We start from the raw sequence: 21,944 nt of genomic DNA on the forward strand, positions 1-21,944 counted from the left end.
CACACACACACACACACACACACACACACACACACACACACACACACACACACACACACACACTACAGTACCAGTCAACAGTTTGGACATTCCAGGTTTTCTTTATTTTTTACTATGTTCTACATTGTAGAATAATAGTGAAGACATCAAACCTATGAAATAACACATATGGAATCATGTGGTAACCTTAAAAGATGTAAACAAATCAAAATATTGTTTATATTTGAGATTCTTCAGAGTAGCCACCCTTTGCCTTGATGACAGCTTTGCACACTCTTGGCATTCTCTCAACCAGCTTCATGAGCACCTGGAATGTAATTAAATGACACTGACACTGTCAGCGATTTATTTAGAATTCAAGGCACACTTAACCGGCTACCAGATCATTCTGCGCTTAGTGGGACTATCATTTGTTTTTCAACAGGACAATGACCCAACACACCTCCAGGCTGTGTAAGGGCTATTTGACCAAGGAGAGTGATGGAGTGCTGCATCAGATGACCTGGTCTCCACAAATCACTCGACCTCAACCCAACTGGGATGGTTTGGGATGAGTTGGACCGCAGTGTGAAGGAAAAGCAGCCAACACACGCTCAGCATACGTGGGAACTCCCTCAAGACCGTTGAAAAAGCATTCCACGTGAAGCTGGTTGAGAGAATGCCAAGAGTGTGCAAAGCTGTCATCAAGGCAAAGGGTGGCTACTTTGAAGAATCTCAAATATAAACAATATTTTGATAACTTTTTTGGTTCCTACATGATTCCATGTGTTATTTTCAGAGCTTTGATGTCTTCACTATTATTATTGTTGTTATTGTTATTATTGTTTTGTTATTATTGTTATTCTACAATGTAGAACATAGTCAAAATATTAAGAAGAACCCTTGAATGAGTTCAATAATAATAGAATGAGTTTGTGTACATTATTATCATCATTAGTCATTTAGGTCAACATTGGGTCATTCAGAGATCCTCACTGAACTTCTGGAGAGAGTTTGCTGCACTGAAAGTAAAGGGGCTGAATAATTTTGCACGCCCAATTTTTCAGTTTTTGATTTGTTAAAAAAGTTTGAAATATCCAATAAATGTCGTTCCACTTCATGATTGTGTCCCACTTGTTGTTGATTCTTCACAAAAAAATACAGTTTTATATCTTTATGTTTGAAGCCTGAAATGTGGCAAAAGGTCGCAAGGTTCAAGGGGGCCGAATACTTTCGCAAGGCACTGTATATATCTCACACACACACAACGTAAGTAATAAAGTGTGTTACATTAAACAGCTGCGGTATCTCTGTGTAGTAGAAGGTGTTCTGTTCCTTGTTGTATTTCTGGAGCTGAGCGGCGTAGTCGTTCCTGCACTCCTCCGCTGTGTGTGTCTTCACATGGGCATGCTGCTTCACCTGGGGACACACACCTGTATTAACTGGTATATAGGAACGTATGCTGCTTCACCTGGACACACACCTGTATTAACTGGTATATAGGTACGTATGCTGCTTCACCTGGACACACCTGTATTAACTGGTATATAGGTACGTATGCTGCTTCACCTGGACACACCTGTATTAACTGGTATATAGGTACGTATGCTGCTTCACCTGGACACACCTGTATTAACTGGTATACAGGTACGTATGCTGCTTCACCTGGACACACCTGTATTAACTGGTATATAGGTACGTATGCTGTTTCACCTGGGGACACACACCTGTATTAACTGGTATATAGGTACGTATGCTGCTTCACCTGGACACACCTGTATTAACTGGTATATAGGTACGTATGCTGCTTCACCTGGACACACCTGTATTAACTGGTATATAGGTACGTATGCTGCTTCACCTGGACACACCTGTATTAACTGGTATATAGGAACGTATGCTGCTTCACCTGGACACACCTGTATTAACTGGTATATAGGTACGTATGCTGTTTCACCTGGGGACACACACCTGTATTAACTGGTATATAGGTACGTATGCTGCTTCACCTGGACACACCTGTATTAACTGGTATATAGGTACGTATGCTGCTTCACCTGGACACACCTGTATTAACTGGTATATAGGTACGTATGCTGCTTCACCTGGACACACCTGTATTAACTGGTATATAGGTACGTATGCTGCTTCACCTGGACACACCTGTATTAACTGGTATATAGGTACGTATGCTGCTTCACCTGGACACACCTGTATTAACTGGTATATAGGAACGTATGCTGCTTCACCTGGGGACACACACCTGTATTAACTGGTATATAGGTACGTATGCTGCTTCACCTGGACACACCTGTATTAACTGGTATATAGGTACGTATGCTGCTTCACCTGGACACACACCTGTATTAACTGGTATATAGGTACGTATGCTGCTTCACCTGGACACATCTGTATTAACTGGTATATAGGAACGTATGCTGCTTCACCTGGACACACCTGTATTAACTGGTATATAGGTACGTATGCTGCTTCACCTGGACACATCTGTATTAACTGGTATATAGGAACGTATGCTGCTTCACCTGGACACACCTGTATTAACTGGTATATAGGTACGTATGCTGCTTCACCTGGACACACCTGTATTAACTGGTATATAGGAACGTATGCTGCTTCACCTGGACACACACCTGTATTAACTGGTATATAGGTACGTATGCTGCTTCACCTGGACACACCTGTATTAACTGGTATATAGGTACGTATGCTGCTTCACCTGGACACACCTGTATTAACTGGTATATAGGTACGTATGCTGCTTCACCTGGACACACACCTGTATTAACTGGTATATAGGTACGTATGCTGCTTCACCTGGACACACCTGTATTAACTGGTATATAGGTACGTATGCTGCTTCACCTGGACACACACCTGTATTAACTGGTATATAGGGGCGTATGCTGCTTCACCTGGACACACCTGTATTAACTGGTATATAGGTACGTATGCTGCTTCACCTGGACACACCTGTATTAACTGGTATATAGGTACGTATGCTGCTTCACCTGGACACACCTGTATTAACTGGTATATAGGTACGTATGCTGTTTCACCTGGGGACACACACCTGTATTAACTGGTATACAGGTACGTATGCTGCTTCACCTGGGGACACACACCTGTATTAACTGGTATACAGGTACGTATGCTGCTTCACCTGGACACACCTGTATTAACTGGTATATAGGTACGTATGCTGCTTCACCTGGACACACCTGTATTAACTGGTATACAGGTACGTATGCTGCTTCACCTGGACACACCTGTATTAACTGGTATATAGGTACGTATGCTGCTTCACCTGGACACACCTGTATTAACTGGTATATAGGAACGTATGCTGCTTCACCTGGACACACCTGTATTAACTGGTATATAGGTACGTATGCTGCTTCACCTGGACACACCTGTATTAACTGGTATATAGGTACGTATGCTGCTTCACCTGGACACACCTGTATTAACTGGTATATATGAACGTATGCTGCTTCACCTGGACACACCTGTATTAACTGGTATATAGGTACGTATGCTGCTTCACCTGGACACATCTGTATTAACTGGTATACAGGGACGTGGTGTGAACGTTAATCTGTGTGAGTGTGTACCTTCTCAACATCTGCTTTCATAGCGTTTGTGTCGTTCTCAATTTTCTCCGCTTGTTGTGTGGCTTTCTCTGCCTCTCCCCACTCCTTGGCAAAACGCCTCTTAGTCTGCACACACACACACACACACACACACACACACACACACACACACACACATAGAGAGACACACACACACACACACACACACACAATACTTGGTTTAGTGAGGGTTATAGGTGATCATCAACTGGATTCAGCCACGGGACGATTACTTCCTGAGCAGATGGACGTTCAGAGGGCCATAACATATTTACAAATCATTTGTAGACTGCAAATTGACTAAAACAATCATTTCAAATCTTGCTTACATTTATATATGATCCTGTCTCTCTATTAGGAGTGGGAATACTGGGGAACACATTTATATATGATCCTGTCTCTCTATTAGGAGTGGGAATACTGGGGAACACATTTATATATGATCCTGTCTCTATTAGGAGTGGGAACACATTTATATACGATCCTGTCTCTCTATTAGGAGTGGGAATACTGGGGAACACATTTATATACGATCCTGTCTCTATTAGGAGTGGGAATACTGGGGAACACATTATATATGATCCTGTCTCTCTACTAGGAGTGGGAATACTGGGGAACACATTTATATATGATCCTGTCTCTCTATTAGGAGTGGGAATACTGGGGAACACATTTATATATGATCCTGTCTCTCTATTAGGAGTGGGAATACTGGGGAACACATTTATATATAATCCTGTCTCTCTATTAGGAGTGGGAATACTGGAGAACACATTTATATATGATCCTGTCTCTCTATTAGGAGTGGGAACACATTTATATATGATCCTGTCTCTCTACTAGGAGTGGGAATACTGGGGAACACATTTATATATGATCCTGTCTCTCTATTAGGAGTGGGAACACATTTATATATGATCCTGTCTCTCTACTAGGAGTGGGAATACTGGGGAACACATTTATATATGATCCTGTCTCTCTACTAGGAGTGGGAATACTGGGGAACACATTTATATATGATCCTGTCTCTCTATTAGGAGTGGGAATACTGGGGAACACATTTATATACGATCCTGTCTCTATTAGGAGTGGGAATACTGGGGAACACATTTATATATGATCCTGTCTCTCTATTAGGAGTGGGAATACATTTATATATGATCCTGTCTCTCTATTAGGAGTGGGAATACTGGGGAACACATTTATATACGATCCTGTCTCTATTAGGAGTGGGAATACTGGGGAACACATTATATATGATCCTGTCTCTAATAGGAGTGGGAATACTGGGGAACACATTTATATATGATCCTGTCTCTCTATTAGGAGTGGGAATACTGGGGAACACATTATATATGATCCTGTCTCTCTATTAGGAGTGGGAATACATTTATATATGATCCTGTCTCTATTAGGAGTGGGAACACATTTATATACGATCCTGTCTCTATTAGGAGTGGGAATACTGGGGAACAAATTTATATATGATCCTGTCTCTCTATTAGGAGTGGGAATACTGGGGAACACATTTATATATGATCCTGTCTCTGTATTAGGAGTGGGAATACTGGGGAACACATTTATATATGATCCTGTCTCTCTATTAGGAGTGGGAATACTGGGGAACACATTTATATATGATCCTGTCTCTCTATTAGGAGTGGGAATACTGGGGAACACATTTATATATGATCCTGTCTCTCTATTAGGAGTGGGAATACATTTATATATGATCCTGTCTCTATTAGGAGTGGGAACACATTTATATACGATCCTGTCTCTATTAGGAGTGGGAATACTGGGGAACACATTTATATATGATCCTGTCTCTGTATTAGGAGTGGGAATACTGGGGAACACATTTATATATGATCCTGTCTCTCTATTAGGAGTGGGAACACATTTATATATGATCCTGTCTCTCTATTAGGAGGGGGAATACTGGGGAACACATTTATATATGATCCTGTCTCTCTATTAGGAGTGGGAATACTGGGGAACACATTTATATATGATCCTGTCTCTCTATTAGGAGTGGGAATACATTTATATATGATCCTGTCTCTCTATTAGGAGTGGGAATACTGGGGAACACATTTATATATGATCCTGTCTCTCTACTAGGAGTGGGAATACTGGGAAACACATTTATATATGATCCTGTCTCTCTATTAGGAGTGGGAATACATTTATATATGATCCTGTCTCTCTATTAGGAGTGGGAATACTGGGGAACACATTTATATATGATCCTGTCTCTCTACTAGGAGTGGGAATACTGGGGAACACATTTATATATGATCCTGTCTCTCTACTAGGAGTGGGAATACTGGGGAGCACATTTATATATGATCCTGTCTCTCTACTAGGAGTGGGAATACTGGGAAACACATTTATATATGATCCTGTCTCTCTATTAGGAGTGGGAATACTGGGGAACACATTTATATATGATCCTGTCTCTCTATTAGGAGTGGGAATACTGGGGAACACATTTATATATGATCCTGTCTCTCTACTAGGAGTGGGAATACTGGGAAACACATTTATATATGATCCTGTCTCTATTAGGAGTGGGAACACATTTATATACGATCCTGTCTCTATTAGGAGTGGGAATACTGGGGAACACATTTATATATGATCCTGTCTCTGTATTAGGAGTGGGAACACATTTATATATGATCCTGTCTCTCTATTAGGAGTGGGAATACTGGGGAACACATTATATATGATCCTGTCTCTCTATTAGGAGTGGGAATAATGAGGAACAAATGTATATATGATCCTGTCTCTCTATTAGGAGTGGGAACACATTTATATATGATCCTGTCTCTCTATTAGGAGTGGGAATACTGGGGAATACATTTATATATGATCCTGTCTCTCTATTAGGAGTGGGAATACTGGGGAACACATTTATATATGATCCTGTCTCTCTATTAGGAGTGGGAATACTGGGGAACACATTATATATGATCCTGTCTCTCTATTAGGAGTGGGAATACATTTATATATGATCCTGTCTCTCTATTATGAGTGGGAACACATTTATATATGATCCTGTCTCTCTATTAGGAGTGGGAATACTGGAGAACACATTTATATATGATCCTGTCTCTCTATTAGGAGTGGGAATACTGGGGAACACATTTATATATGATCCTGTCTCTCTATTAGGAGTGGGAACACATTTATATATGATCCTGTCTCTCTACTAGGAGTGGGAATACATTTATATATGATCCTGTCTCTCTATTAGGAGTGGGAACACATTTATATATGATCCTGTCTCTCTATTAGGAGTGGGAACACATTTATATATGATCCTGTCTCTCTATTAGGAGTGGGAATACTGGGGAACACATTTATATATGATCCTGTCTCTCTACTAGGAGTGGGAATACTGGGGAACACATTTATATATGATCCTGTCTCTCTATTATGAGTGGGAATACTGGGGAACACATTTATATACGATCCTGTCTCTCTATTAGGAGTGGGAATACTGGGGAACACATTATATATGATCCTGTCTCTCTATTAGGAGTGGGAATACTGGGGAACACATTTATATATGATCCTGTCTCTCTATTAGGAGTGGGAACACATTTATATATGATCCTGTCTCTCTATTAGGAGTGGGAATACCGGGGAACACATTTATATATGATCCTGTCTCTCTATTAGGAGTGGGAATACATTATATATGATCCTGTCTCTCTATTAGGAGTGGGAATACTGGGGAACACATTATATACGATCCTGTCTCTCTATTAGGAGTGGGAATACTGGGGAACACATTATATATGATCCTGTCTCTCTATTAGGAGTGGGAATACATTATATATGATCCTGTCTCTCTATTAGGAGTGGGAACACATTTATATATGATCCTGTCTCTCTATTAGGAGTGGGAATACTGGGGAACACATTTATATATGATCCTGTCTCTCTATTAGGAGTGGGAATACTGGGGAACACATTTATATATGATCCTGTCTCTCTATTAGGAGTGGGAACACATTTATATATGATCCTGTCTCTCTATTAGGAGTGGGAATACTGGGGAACACATTTATATATGATCCTGTCTCTATTAGGAGTGGGAACACATTTATATATGATCCTGTCTCTATTAGGAGTGGGAATACTGGGGAACACATTTATATATGATCCTGTCTCTCTATTAGGAGTGGGAACACATTTATATATGATCCTGTCTCTCTACTAGGAGTGGGAATACTGGGGAACACATTTATATATGATCCTGTCTCTCTATTAGGAGTGGGAATACTGGGGAACACATTTATATATGATCCTGTCTCTATTAGGAGTGGGAATACTGGGGAACACATTTATATATGATCCTGTCTCTCTATTAGGAGTGGGAACACATTTATATATGATCCTGTCTCTCTATTAGGAGTGGGAATACTGGGGAACACATTATATATGATCCTGTCTCTCTATTAGGAGTGGGAACACATTTATATATGATCCTGTCTCTCTACTAGGAGTGGGAATACTGGGGAACACATTATATATGATCCTGTCTCTCTATTAGGAGTGGGAACACATTTATATATGATCCTGTCTCTCTATTAGGAGTGGGAATACTGGGGAACACATTATATATGATCCTGTCTCTCTATTAGGAGTGGGAATACATTTATATATGATCCTGTCTCTCTATTAGGAGTGGGAATACTGGAGAACACATTTATATATGATCCTGTCTCTCTACTAGGAGTGGGAATACTGGGGAACACATTTATATATGATCCTGTCTCTCTATTAGCAGTGGGAATACTGGGGAACACATTATATATGATCCTGTCTCTCTATTAGGAGTGGGAATACTGGGAAACACATTTATATATGATCCTGTCTCTCTACTAGGAGTGGGAACACATTTATATATGATCCTGTCTCTCTATTAGCAGTGGGAATACTGGGGAACACATTATATATGATCCTGTCTCTCTATTAGGAGTGGGAATACTGGGGAACACATTATATATGATCCTGTCTCTCTATTAGGAGTGGGAATACTGGGGAACACATTTATATATGATCCTGTCTCTATTAGGAGTGGGAATACTGGGGAACACATTTATATATGATCCTGTCTCTCTATTAGGAGTGGGAATACTGGGGAACACATTTATATATGATCCTGTCTCTATTAGGAGTGGGAATACTGGGGAACACATTTATATATGATCCTGTCTCTCTATTAGGAGTGGGAATACTGGGGAACACATTATATATGATCCTGTCTCTATTAGGAGTGGGAATACTGGAGAACACATTTATATATGATCCTGTCTCTCTATTAGGAGTGGGAACACATTTATATACGATCCTGTCTCTATTAGGAGTGGGAATACTGGGGAACACATTTATATATGATCCTGTCTCTCTACTAGGAGTGGGAATACTGGGGAATACATTTATATATGATCCTGTCTCTCTATTAGGAGTGGGAATACTGGGGAACACATTTATATATGATCCTGTCTCTCTATTAGGAGTGGGAATACTGGGGAACACATTTATATATGATCCTGTCTCTCTATTAGGAGTGGGAATACTGGAGAACACATTTATATATGATCCTGTCTCTCTATTAGGAGTGGGAATACTGGGGAACACATTTATATACGATCCTGTCTCTATTAGGAGTGGGAATACTGGGGAACACATTATATACGATCCTGTCTCTCTATTAGGAGTGGGAATACTGGAGAACACATTTATATATGATCCTGTCTCTCTATTAGGAGTGGGAATACTGGGGAACACATTTATATATGATCCTGTCTCTCTATTAGGAGTGGGAATACTGGAGAACACATTTATATATGATCCTGTCTCTCTATTAGGAGTGGGAATACTGGGGAATACATTTATATATGATCCTGTCTCTCTATTAGGAGTGGGAATACTGGGGAACACATTATATATGATCCTGTCTCTCTACTAGGAGTGGGAACACATTTATATATGATCCTGTCTCTCTATTAGGAGTGGGAATACATTTATATATGATCCTGTCTCTCTATTAGGAGTGGGAATACTGGGGAACACATTTATATATGATCCTGTCTCTCTATTAGGAGTGGGAATACATTTATATATGATCCTGTCTCTATTAGGAGTGGGAATACTTGGGAACACATTTATATATGATCCTGTCTCTATTAGGAGTGGGAATACATTTATATATGATCCTGTCTCTATTAGGAGTGGGAATACTGGGGAACACTTTTATATACGATCCTGTCTCTCTATTAGGAGTGGGAATACTGGGGAACACATTTATATATGATCCTGTCTCTCTATTAGGAGTGGGAACACATTTATATATGATCCTGTCTCTCTATTAGGAGTGGGAATACTGGGGAACACATTTATATATGATCCTGTCTCTCTATTATGAGTGGGAACACATTTATATATGATCCTGTCTCTCTATTAGGAGTGGGAATACTGGGGAACACATTTATATATGATCCTGTCTCTCTATTAGGAGTGGGAATACTGGGGAACACATTTATAGATGATCCTGTCTCTCTATTAGGAGTGGGAATACATTTATATATGATCCTGTCTCTCTATTAGGAGTGGGAATACTGGGGAATACATTATATATGATCCTGTCTCTATTAGGAGTGGGAACACATTTATATATGATCCTGTCTCTCTATTAGGAGTGGGAATACATTTATATATGATCCTGTCTCTCTATTAGGAGTGGGAATACTGGGGAACACATTATATATGATCCTGTCTCTATTAGGAGTGGGAATACTGGGGAACACATGTATATATGATCCTGTCTCTCTATTAGGAGTGGGAATACTGGGGAACACATTTATATATGATCCTGTCTCTCTATTAGGAGTGGGAATACTGGGGAACACATTTATATATGATCCTGTCTCTCTATTAGGAGTGGGAATACTGGGGAACACATTATATATGATCCTGTCTCTCTATTAGGAGTGGGAATACTGGGGAACACATTATATATGATCCTGTCTCTCTATTAGGAGTGGGAATACTGGGGAACACATTATATATGATCCTGTCTCTCTATTAGGAGTGGGAATACTGGGGAACACATTTATATATGATCCTGTCTCTCTATTAGGAGTGGGAATACATTTATATATGATCCTGTCTCTCTATTAGGAGTGGGAATACTGGGGAACACATTTATATATGATCCTGTCTCTCTATTAGGAGTGGGAACACATTTATATATGATCCTGTCTCTATTAGGAGTGGGAATACTGGGGAACACATTATATATGATCCTGTCTCTCTATTAGGAGTGGGAATACTGGGAAACACATTTATATATGATCCTGTCTCTATTAGGAGTGGGAATACTGGGGAATACATTTATATATGATCCTGTCTCTCTACTAGGAGTGGGAATACTGGGAAACACATTTATATATGATCCTGTCTCTATTAGGAGTGGGAATACTGGGGAACACATTATATATGATCCTGTCTCTCTATTAGGAGTGGGAATACTGGGAAACACATTTATATATGATCCTGTCTCTATTAGGAGTGGGAATACTGGGGAATACATTTATATATGATCCTGTCTCTCTATTAGGAGTGGGAACACATTATATATGATCCTGTCTCTCTATTAGGAGTGGGAATACTGGGGAACACATTATATACGATCCTGTCTCTCTATTAGGAGTGGGAATACTGGGGAATACATTTATATATGATCCTGTCTCTCTATTAGGAGTGGGAATACTGGGGAACACATTTATATATGATCCTGTCTCTCTATTAGCAGTGGGAATACTGGGGAACACATTTATATATGATCCTGTCTCTCTATTAGGAGTGGGAATACTGGGGAACACATTTATATATGATCCTGTCTCTCTATTAGGAGTGGGAACACATTTATATATGATCCTGTCTCTCTATTAGGAGTGGGAATACATTTATATATGATCCTGTCTCTCTATTAGGAGTGGGAATACTGGGGAACACATTTATATATGATCCTGTCTCTCTATTAGGAGTGGGAATACTGGGGAACACATTATATATGATCCTGTCTCTCTATTAGGAGTGGGAATACTGGGAAACACATTTATATATGATCCTGTCTCTATTAGGAGTGGGAATACATTTATATATGATCCTGTCTCTATTAGGAGTGGGAATACATTTATATATGATCCTGTCTCTCTATTAGGAGTGGGAATACTGGGAAACACATTTATATATGATCCTGTCTCTATTAGGAGTGGGAATACATTTATATATGATCCTGTCTCTCTATTAGGAGTGGGAACACATTTATATATGATCCTGTCTCTCTATTAGGAGTGGGAATACTGGGGAATACATTTATATATGATCCTGTCTCTATTAGGAGTGGGAATACATTTATATATGATCCTGTCTCTCTATTAGGAGTGGGAACACATTTATATATGATCCTGTCTCTCTATTAGGAGTGGGAACACATTTATATATGATCCTGTCTCTCTATTAGGAGTGGGAACACATTTATATATGATCCTGTCTCTCTATTAGGAGTGGGAATACATTATATATGATCCTGTCTCTCTATTAGGAGTGGGAACACATTTATATATGATCCTGTCTCTCTATTAGGAGTGGGAATACTGGGGAATACATTTATATATGATCCTGTCTCTCTATTAGGAGTGGGAATACTGGGGAACACATTTATATATGATCCTGTCTCTCTATTAGGAGTGGGAACACATTTATATATGATCCTGTCTCTCTATTAGGAGTGGGAATACTGGGGAACACATTTATATATGATCCTGTCTCTCTATTAGGAGTGGGAATACTGGGGAACACATTATATACGATCCTGTCTCTCTATTAGGAGTGGGAATACATTTATATATGATCCTGTCTCTCTATTAGGAGTGGGAATACTGGGGAACACATTATATACGATCCTGTCTCTCTATTAGGAGTGGGAATACTGGGGAATACATTTATATATGATCCTGTCTCTCTATTAGGAGTGGGAATACTGGGGAACACATTTATATATGATCCTGTCTCTCTATTAGGAGTGGGAATACTGGGGAACACATTTACAACCATGTAAATCACTTGGAGCTGACTTCCTGGTGTTGTCGAACAATGAACATTCAACCAATTTATTTGTTTTGCTCAGAAAACTTGGGGGGTGCCAATCAAAACCACCCGCGGGCCGACGGGTGGGGAACCGTGGGTTATAGGGGTTATAACATATTCACCCTCAATCACACAGAAACTCACATTCTCTAGCTGTTTGAAACTGATCTCCAAGTTCTGTTGAGCTTTTTTGGCATCAGCCAGGTACTGGGGGAGAGAGAGAGATTAGTTAGATGACAACATCAAAGTGAGTTCAACATGTCGGTGATGTTATCTCCCACCCTCCCTCTCTCCCCCCTCCCCTCCCCCTCTCCCCCTCTCCCTCTCTCCATCTCTCTCTCACTGTTTTGCGTTCTTGTTTGAGGTCCTGAAGGTATTTGGTGAGTTCTACACAGATTCCAGTCATCATGTTCTCTGCTATCAGCTCTCTCTGGCCCGCATAGTCATTCAGCTCATTCACAATGTCCTGGAACGACTGGTGATTGGTGAACCTGCAGGTGGAGGGGCAACAAGACCGAGGGGAGAGAGAGAGATTAGTTAGATGACAACATAGCCACTCTCTAGCCACTTTAAACTATGCTACTTAATATAATGTTTACATACCCTACATTACTCATCTCATATGTATATACTGTACTCAATACCATCTACTGCATCTTTATGTAATACATGTATCACTAGCCACTTTAAACTATGCCACTTTGTTTACATACCCTACATTACTCATCTCATATGTATATACTGTACTCAATACCATCTACTGCATCTTGTCTATGCCGTTCTGTACCATCACTCATTCATATATCTTTATGTACATATTCTTTATCCCTTTACACTTGTGTGTATAAGGTAGTAGTTTTGGAATTGTTAGGTTAGATTACTCGTTGGTTATTACTGCATAGTCGGAACTAGAAGCACAAGCATTAACATCTGCTGACATCTGCTAACCATGTGTATGTGACAAATAACATTTGATTTGATTTGAATGTGATTGGTTCACTTCCAGGAAACAGAGGTAAAGGGTTCTATGTTATTGGTTCACTTCCAGGAAACAGGGGTAAAGGGTTCTATGTTATTGGTTCACTTCCAGGAAACAGGGGTAAAGGGTTGCATGTGATTGGTTCACTTCCAGGAAACAGGGGTAAAGGGTTGTATGTTATTGGTTCACTTCCAGGAAACAGGGGTAAAGGGTTCTATGTTATTGGTTCACTTCCAGGAAACAGGGGTAAAGGGTTCTATGTTATTGGTTCACTTCCAGGAAACAGGGGTAAAGGGTTGTATGTTATTGGTTCACTTCCAGGAAACAGGGGTAAAGGGTTGCATGTGATTGGTTCACTTCCATGAAACAGGGGTAATTCACTTCCAGGAAACAGGGGTAAAGAGTTGCATGTGATTGGTGGGATAAAGAAATATGTCTGTCTAATAAAGACAAACACGAGAGACAAAGGATAAGCACAGCATTCATCTGATAATCACTAACTGATTAGAGAGAGGACACAGACAGAGAGACAGACAGAGAGACAGACACAGACAGAGAGACAGAGAGGCAGACAGAGAGACAGACAGAGAGACAGACAGAGAGACACAGACAGAGAGAGACAGACAGAGACAGAGAGACAGACAGAGACGCAGACAGAGGCAGACAGAGAGACAGACACAGACACAGACAGAGACAGAGAGACAGAGAGGCAGACAGAGAGACAGACAGAGAGACAGACAGAGAGAGACACAGACAGAGAGAGACAGACAGAGACAGAGAGACAGACAGAGACGCAGACAGAGAGACAGACACAGACACAGACAGAGACAGAGAGACAGAGAGGCAGACAGAGAGACAGACAGAGAGACAGACAGAGAGACAGACACAGACAGAGACAGAGAGACAGAGAGGCAGACAGAGAGACAGACAGAGAGACAGACAGAGAGAGACACAGACAGAGAGAGACAGACAGAGACAGAGAGACAGACAGAGACGCAGACAGAGAGACAGACACAGACAGAGACAGAGAGACAGAGAGACAGACAGAGAGACAGACAGAGAGACAGACAGAGAGACAGACACAGACACAGACAGAGAAAGAGAGACAGAGAGGCAGACAGAGAGACAGACAGAGAGACAGACAGAGAGAGACACAGACAGAGAGAGACACAGACAGAGAGAGACACAGACAGAGACAGAGAGACAGACAGAGACGCAGACAGAGAGGCAGACAGACACAACTCACCCACACTCCTGCTCCTCCTTGCTGCCTCGTTTAAGGTATTTCTTGGAGAGGTTTCTGAGAGGAAGAGAGAATGTCAGGGTTACATTCTAACAACTAATTAAAATACACAGACACACTGCACAGACAGACAGACAGACAGACAGACAGACAGACAGACAGACAGACAAAAACAGACAGACAGACAGACAGACAGACAAAAACAGACAGACAGACAGACAAGCACACAGAGAGACACAGACAGAGCACACAGACAGAGCACACAGACAGAGCACACAGGCAGACAGACAGAGCACACAGACAGACAGACAGAGCACGCACAGACAGACAGAGCACGCACACAGACAGACAGAGCACACAGACAGACAGACAGAGCACACACACAGACAGACAGAGCACACAGACAGACTGTCTGTGTGCTCTGTCTGTCTGTGTGCTCTGTCAGACAGACAGAAACAGACAGACAGAAACAGACAGACAGACAGACACCTGAGTTGCTTGGCGTAGTTCTGTTCTATCTCGGTCCGTTCTCTGACAAACTTCACATATCGGTCCACCAGATCCAGTCCTGACTGGGTGTGTTTATCAATACCATCATACTGGTCCTACAGACAGGAGAGACAGAACAGGGTTAGATACTGGACTGATATAACACACTCCTCTATACAGTAGTAATATAACTACTAGTTACTGATATAACACACTCCTCTATACAGATGTAATATAACTACTAGTTACTGATACAACACACTCCTCTATACAGTAGTAATATAACTACTAGTTACAGGACAGGAACACTGCTCCTCTTACATCACTCCACCAGCCAGTTGTACAGGTATATCCTCTTCACTATGTATCCTACCCTGGTCTCTGTCTGACAGACAATCTGCTATCTACGGGCTGGGTTGAGTTCACTCTCACTCACACACTCTGACTCACTCACTATGTAGGTATGTAGGGATCTCTGTGTCTGAAGTCCATGGTGACTACAGATAGACTCTCCTCAGAGACAAACAGACAGACTCTCCTCAGAGACAGACAGACAGACTCTCCTCAGAGACAGACAGACAGACTCTCCTCAGAGACAGACAGACAGACTCTCCTCAGAGACAGACAGACAGACAGACTCTCCTCAGAGACAGACAGACAGACTCTCCTCAGAAACAGACAGACAGACTCTCCTCAGAGACAGAGACAGACTCTCCTCAGAGACAGACATACAGACTCTCCTCAGAGACAGACAGACAGACTATCCTCAGAGACAGACAGACAGACTCTCCTCAGAGACAGACAGACAGACTCTCCTCAGAGACAGACAGACAGACTCTCCTCAGAGACAGACAGACAGACTCTCCTCAGAGACGCAGATAGACTCTCCTCAGAGACGCAGATAGACTCTCCTCAGAGACGCAGATAGACTCTCCTCAGAGACGCAGATAGACTCTCCTCAGAGACGCAGATAGACTCTCCTCAGAGACGCAGATAGACTCTCCTCAGAGACGCAGATAGACTCTCCTCAGAGACGCAGATAGACTCTCCTCAGATCTAAAGTATTGCCCTACTACTAACCAGGCCCACTAGGGTTCTGGTCTAAAGTAGTGCACTATGTTGGGAATATAGTGCCATTTGGGATGTGGCCATGTACTAAACAGAGCTAATGATCTGAAGAGGTGATTATACAGAACACATTTACTACAGTCATGTCCTCAATACTACATCTGAACCAGGACAGAGAGAGAGAGAGGTAGGGAGAGGGAACGAGAGACAGGGGGGTGAGACAGAGGGAGGGGATGAGCGAGAGAGAAAGAAAGGAGAGAGAAAGAGAGAGAAAGGAGAGAGAAAGGAGAGAGAAAGAGAGAGAAAAAGAAAGAGAGAGATAGAGAGAAAAAGAAAGAGAGAGAGAGAGAGAAGGTGAGAGAAAGGAGAGAAAGAGAATAACATTTCAGAGCCACTTATTGGGTCAAACCTAGTATAAACTCTGTCTAGAGACTACTGCCGATATACACCTAGTGTAACCTCTGTCTGGAGACTACTGCCGATATACACCTAGTATAAACTCTGTCTAGAGACTACTGCTGATATACACCTAGTGTAACCTCTGTCTGGAGACTACTGCTGATATACACCTAGTGTAACCTCTGTCTGGAGACTACTGCCGATATACACCTAGTGTAACCTCTGTCTGGAGACTACTGCTGCCTCTGCTCTGATAAGAGGTCCAGACCTTAGTGGCGCCGGTCTTTCTCTACACTGGCCCTGTAACATTAAGGTCTCTGGTTCAACCCCCAGTCTGACTGCTTGTCCCCAGTAAGACGCTGCCACAGGATAATCCCCCTGGTCATCATGTGTTGGAACTTGGAACCCTGCCCCTGTTCTGTTGTGTTCTGTTGTGTTCCGTTGTAGCTGAGGTTTGGGGTATGTCCTAAATCGCACCCTTTTCCCTATACAGTGCACTACCTCGGCTCTGGTCAAAAGTAGCGCACTAGCATATAGGGAATATAGTGCCAGATTTGGAACGCAGACCTGGTCAAGTTCCAGCTGCAGGGGATTCAGAACAACAGCCCAGCCCGTTGGAGAGATTTAAACATGCAACCTTATTTCCTTTCCTCTCTCCTATCAGTGATCTAACACAACTAGACAGGGTTAGATTCCATGCCATAGATTCCACCTACCAGAGCAATGATGTAAACTGAGGGAGAACATTATACAGAACACATGTACTACAGTCATGTCCTCAATACTGCATCTGAACCAGGACAGAGAGAGAGAAAGAGAGAGAGAGAGGTAGGGAGAGGAGAGAGAGAGAGAGAGGAGGAGAGGAGAGAGAGAGGGGGGAAAGAGAGGAGAGGAGGAAGAAGAGAAGGGGGAGAGGAGAGGAGAGAGAGGGGGAGAAGAGAGGAGAGGAGAGAGAGAGGGGGAGAGGAGAGAGAGAGAGGAGGAGAGGAGAGAGAGAGTAGGAGAGGAGAGAGAGGAGTAGAGAGAGAGGGGGAGAAGAGAGAAGAGGAGAAAGAAGAGAGGAGGAAGAAGAGAGAGAGAAAAGAGGAGCAGAGAGAGAATGGGGAAAGGAGGAGAGAGGGATGGGGGAGAGGAGAGAGAGAGAGATAGGGGAGAGGAGAGAGAGATGGGGAAGAGGAGAGAAAGAACATGATGACATCATCATCATAACACTGAGTCCACCTATCAGCCAGGAGAGTCCCTGTCCATTTAGGGTTAAAGGGGTACTTCGGGATTTTGGCATTGTATCCCTTTATCTACCTCCCCAGAGTCAGATGTCCTCATGGATATCATGTTTGTGTCACCGCATGAAGTTTGAAGGAAGCTGCTAAGAAACGTAATTACTAACTAGGATTAGAGCAATGACTGGAAGACTATGGGTGTTAGCATTGGCTCACTAAACTACCTCCAACGTCCCTCACACTTCACACAGACGAATGGGATCCATGAGTTCATCTGACTCTGGGGAGGTAGAGAAAGGGCCTCAATGCCAAAATCCTGAAGTACCCCTTTAAGAGAGAACTAGGGCTGATGGGAGAATGTATGTCCAAATGGCCTCCTTTTCCATACATACTAGACCAGAGCCCAAATGGCCTCCTATTCCCTACATACTAGACCAAAACCCATGGGCCCAAACGGCCTTCTATTCCCTAAATACTAGACCAGAACTGAAATGGCCTCCTATTCCCTACATACCAGAGCCCAAATGACCTCCCATTCCCTATATACTAGACCAAGGCCCAAATGGCCTCCTATTTCCTACATACTAGACCAGAACCACATGGACCCAAATGGCCTCCTATTCCCTACATACTAGACCAGAGCCCAAATGGCCTCCTATTTCCTACATACTAGACCAGAGCCCCATCGACCCAAATGGCTTCCTATTTCCTACATACTAGACCAGAACCACATGGACCCAAATGGCCTCCTATTCCCTACATACTAGACCAGAGCCCAAATGGCCTCCTATTTCCTACATACTAGACCAGAGCCCCATGGGCCCAAATGGCCTCCTATTCCCCATGGGCCCAAATGGCCTCCTATTCCCCATGGGCCCAAATGGCCTCCTATTCCCCATGGGCCCAAATGGCCTCCTATTCCCCATGGGCCCAAATGGCCTCCTATTCCCCATGGGCCCAAATGGCCTCTTATTCCCCATGGGCCCAAATGGCCTCTTATTCGCTACATACTAGACCAAAACCCATGGGCCCAAACGGCCTTCTATTCCCTAAATACTAGACCAGAACTGAAATGGCCTCCTATTCCCTACATACCAGAGCCCAAATGACCTCCTATACCCTACATACTAGACCAGAGCCCGATGGCCCGACAAAATGGCCTCCTATTCCCCATGGGCCCAAATGGCCTCTTATTCCCCATGGGCCCAAATGGCCTCCTATTCCCCATGGGCCAAAATGGCATCCCATTCCCTATATACTAGATCAGGGCCCAAATGGCCTCTTATTCCCTACATACTAGACCAGAGCCCCATGGGCCCAAATGGCCTCCTATTCCCTACATACTAGACCAGGGCCCAAATGGCCTCCTATTCCCTACATACTAGACCAGGGCCCAAATGGCCTCCTATTCCCTACATACTAGACCAGGGCCCAAATGGCCTCCTATTCCCCATATACTAGACCAGGGCCCAAATGGCCTCCTATTCCCCATATACTAGACCAGGGCCCAAATTGCCTCCTATTCCCCATATACTAGACCAGGGCCCAAATTGCCTCCTATTCCCCATATACTAGACCAGGGCCCAAATTGCCTCCTATTCCCCATATACTAGACCAGAGCCCAAATTGCCTCCTATTCCCCATATACTAGACCAGGACCCAAATGGCCTCCTATTCCCTACATACTAGACCAGAGCCCAAATGGCCTCCTATTCCCTACATACTAGTCCAGGGCCCAAATGGCCTCCTATTCCCTACATACTAGACCAGGGCCCAAATGGCCTCCTATTCCCTACATACTAGATTAGGGCCCAAATGGCCTCCTATTCCCTACATACTAGATTAGGGCCCAAATGGCCTCCTATTCCCTACATACTAGACCAGGGCCCAAATGGCCTCCTATTCCCTACATACTAGACCAGAGCCCCATGGGCTCAAATGGCCTCCTATTCCCTACATTGTCGACCAGGCCCCAAGTGGCCTCCTATTCCCTACATTCTAGACCAGGCCCCAAATGGCCTCCTATTCCCTACATACTAGACCACTCATATTCCCTACATTCTAGACCAGAGCCCCATGGACCCTGGGCCCATGTTCACAAAGCATGTCAGAGTAGCTCTGCTGATCAGGGACCAGGTTCCACCTCTTATTATTCAGGGTCTAAATAAAAAGGCCAAACTGATCCTGGATCAGCACTCCTACTCTGAGGCGCTTCGTGAACATGGACCCTGGTCAAAAGTAGTGCACTATATAGGGAATGGGGGTTTGCCACGTATGACATAGACTGTCTGCATAGAGTGTGTGACCTGCTGACTGAAACCCTACTTACAAGCCTGACTGGCCTGTGGCCTATTGTCCTTTTGATTCAGATCTAGGATCAACGTACACTACCATCACTCCACGAGTTGGATCATCTCAAAACTGACCTTAGACCAGTGTCTAACTCCATTCTAGTACTCCCCTGGTGAGATCAGACTGCCCATAACCCCCTGACAATATGGTTCAATATGGTTCACCGGAGTTGGTTCAATAACAGTTCACACCTCGTCACCGCACGCACAAAACACGAGTAATTCAATAGTATCTCTACAAACCAACTAAATGTTATGATAACATCAATGACTTGCTCATACGTTGAATATGATCATATGGGTTGTAACTAGTTTATATGCGGATGCTGGACAACAACAACAAAAAATCGATCTATTACAGAAGCCTAACTAGCTAAGTCACCTTTAAGAGGTCAAGGTATGCAACATTGCGAAATAACAGCCGCCCTCAAGCTACAAGCTAATTTAGTCTACTTGCCGTGAGTTGTCATCAACTTTGTTAGAGTTAACAGTTGACAAATGTCAAAGGCATGTATTATTTTTGAGACAGCAAAAACAATCACCTTCTCCAGGGAATGTGCTGTTATTGTGTAGCTAAGGTTACTGTAGCTAGTGCATATGTCCTTACCCAAAGATCCGTCCCCCAATCCATGTTTTCAAAGTTCCCACCTACAGAAAAAAAGGAGGCTTTCTATCAATCTTTATTTCCCAAACTCTTGGAGGATCCACAAACTTTTGTCTAGAGAGGGGAGATGTCGGAGGAAATGTCGGGAAGTTGACGCCTCAATCATCCGTTCCTTCAAGGGAAATAAAAATATTTTCGCCCCGTCGTCTTGAAACTAGTTTTGGTCGCAAGACAAGAGAGGGTGGGAGGGTTCGTCACCAGTCTTTCCAGATTTCATGTCGCGAATGTTTCGCCTGGTCTTAAAGGAGCCGAGGTTCATTATTTGAAGTGTCAAGGTTTATACCAAAATGGGAAACACATGTATACATTTTAATGTTACATCTTAAATGTTGCTTATTTACCTTTGTGTAACGTGCTACTTTTGCCTAACCAATCTAGGAAATCTGAGTGAGTAGTAGGCTGTAAAATGATTTATTTTCATGTTATCTACATGCATTCATTCATTACTACAACCATTACAATAATAAGCAACTAATCTACCATTACTGTTAAAATCAATACCACGACGACGAGCCTATGATTACGATAAAAACGATAACCATTCCTGTTATGAGAATCTCAAGAGGACTAAACCATTTGCCCGTTGGCCACACTTTTAGAAAGCCCAGAGAACTTGGTCGTTACCAGCTACCAGTCATAAACCCCGATTATTTTTACAATTCCTCTTCCTTAAATATGATTTTAAAACTAACCTTAACCACACTACTGACCTTATACAAATATTTGTT

At 42.5% G+C, this 21,944-nt stretch overlaps 1 protein-coding gene across 4 annotated transcripts in view; it reads right to left on the minus strand.

Moving 5' to 3' along the window:
- The window catches only part of LOC118936551 (cdc42-interacting protein 4 homolog), a 34,920-nt gene extending 13,488 nt beyond the window's left edge, over nucleotides 1–21,432 (minus strand). For 2 of the 4 annotated variants that reach the window (XM_036948793.1, XM_036948794.1), the window contains exons 1-7: nucleotides 21,160–21,430; nucleotides 15,515–15,630; nucleotides 15,029–15,082; nucleotides 13,147–13,294; nucleotides 12,948–13,010; nucleotides 3,612–3,716; nucleotides 1,270–1,398 (exon numbers count right to left, since the gene is read on the minus strand). In XM_036948793.1, coding sequence (XP_036804688.1) covers nucleotides 1,270–1,398; nucleotides 3,612–3,716; nucleotides 12,948–13,010; nucleotides 13,147–13,294; nucleotides 15,029–15,082; nucleotides 15,515–15,630; nucleotides 21,160–21,183 — 639 coding nt within the window. In that variant the 5' untranslated portion in view covers nucleotides 21,184–21,430. Of the gene's footprint in view, nucleotides 1–1,269; nucleotides 1,399–3,611; nucleotides 3,717–12,947; nucleotides 13,011–13,146; nucleotides 13,295–15,028; nucleotides 15,083–15,514; nucleotides 15,631–21,159 lie in introns of all 4 variants that reach the window. The other 2 variants (XM_036948795.1, XM_036948792.1) reach the window with 2 other exon arrangements.
- Nucleotides 21,433–21,944: the final 512 nt, after the last annotated feature.

The sequence above is a fragment of the Oncorhynchus mykiss genome, chromosome 17, assembly GCF_013265735.2.
Source record: "Oncorhynchus mykiss isolate Arlee chromosome 17, USDA_OmykA_1.1, whole genome shotgun sequence".
Taxonomy (NCBI): Eukaryota; Metazoa; Chordata; class Actinopteri; order Salmoniformes; family Salmonidae; genus Oncorhynchus; species Oncorhynchus mykiss.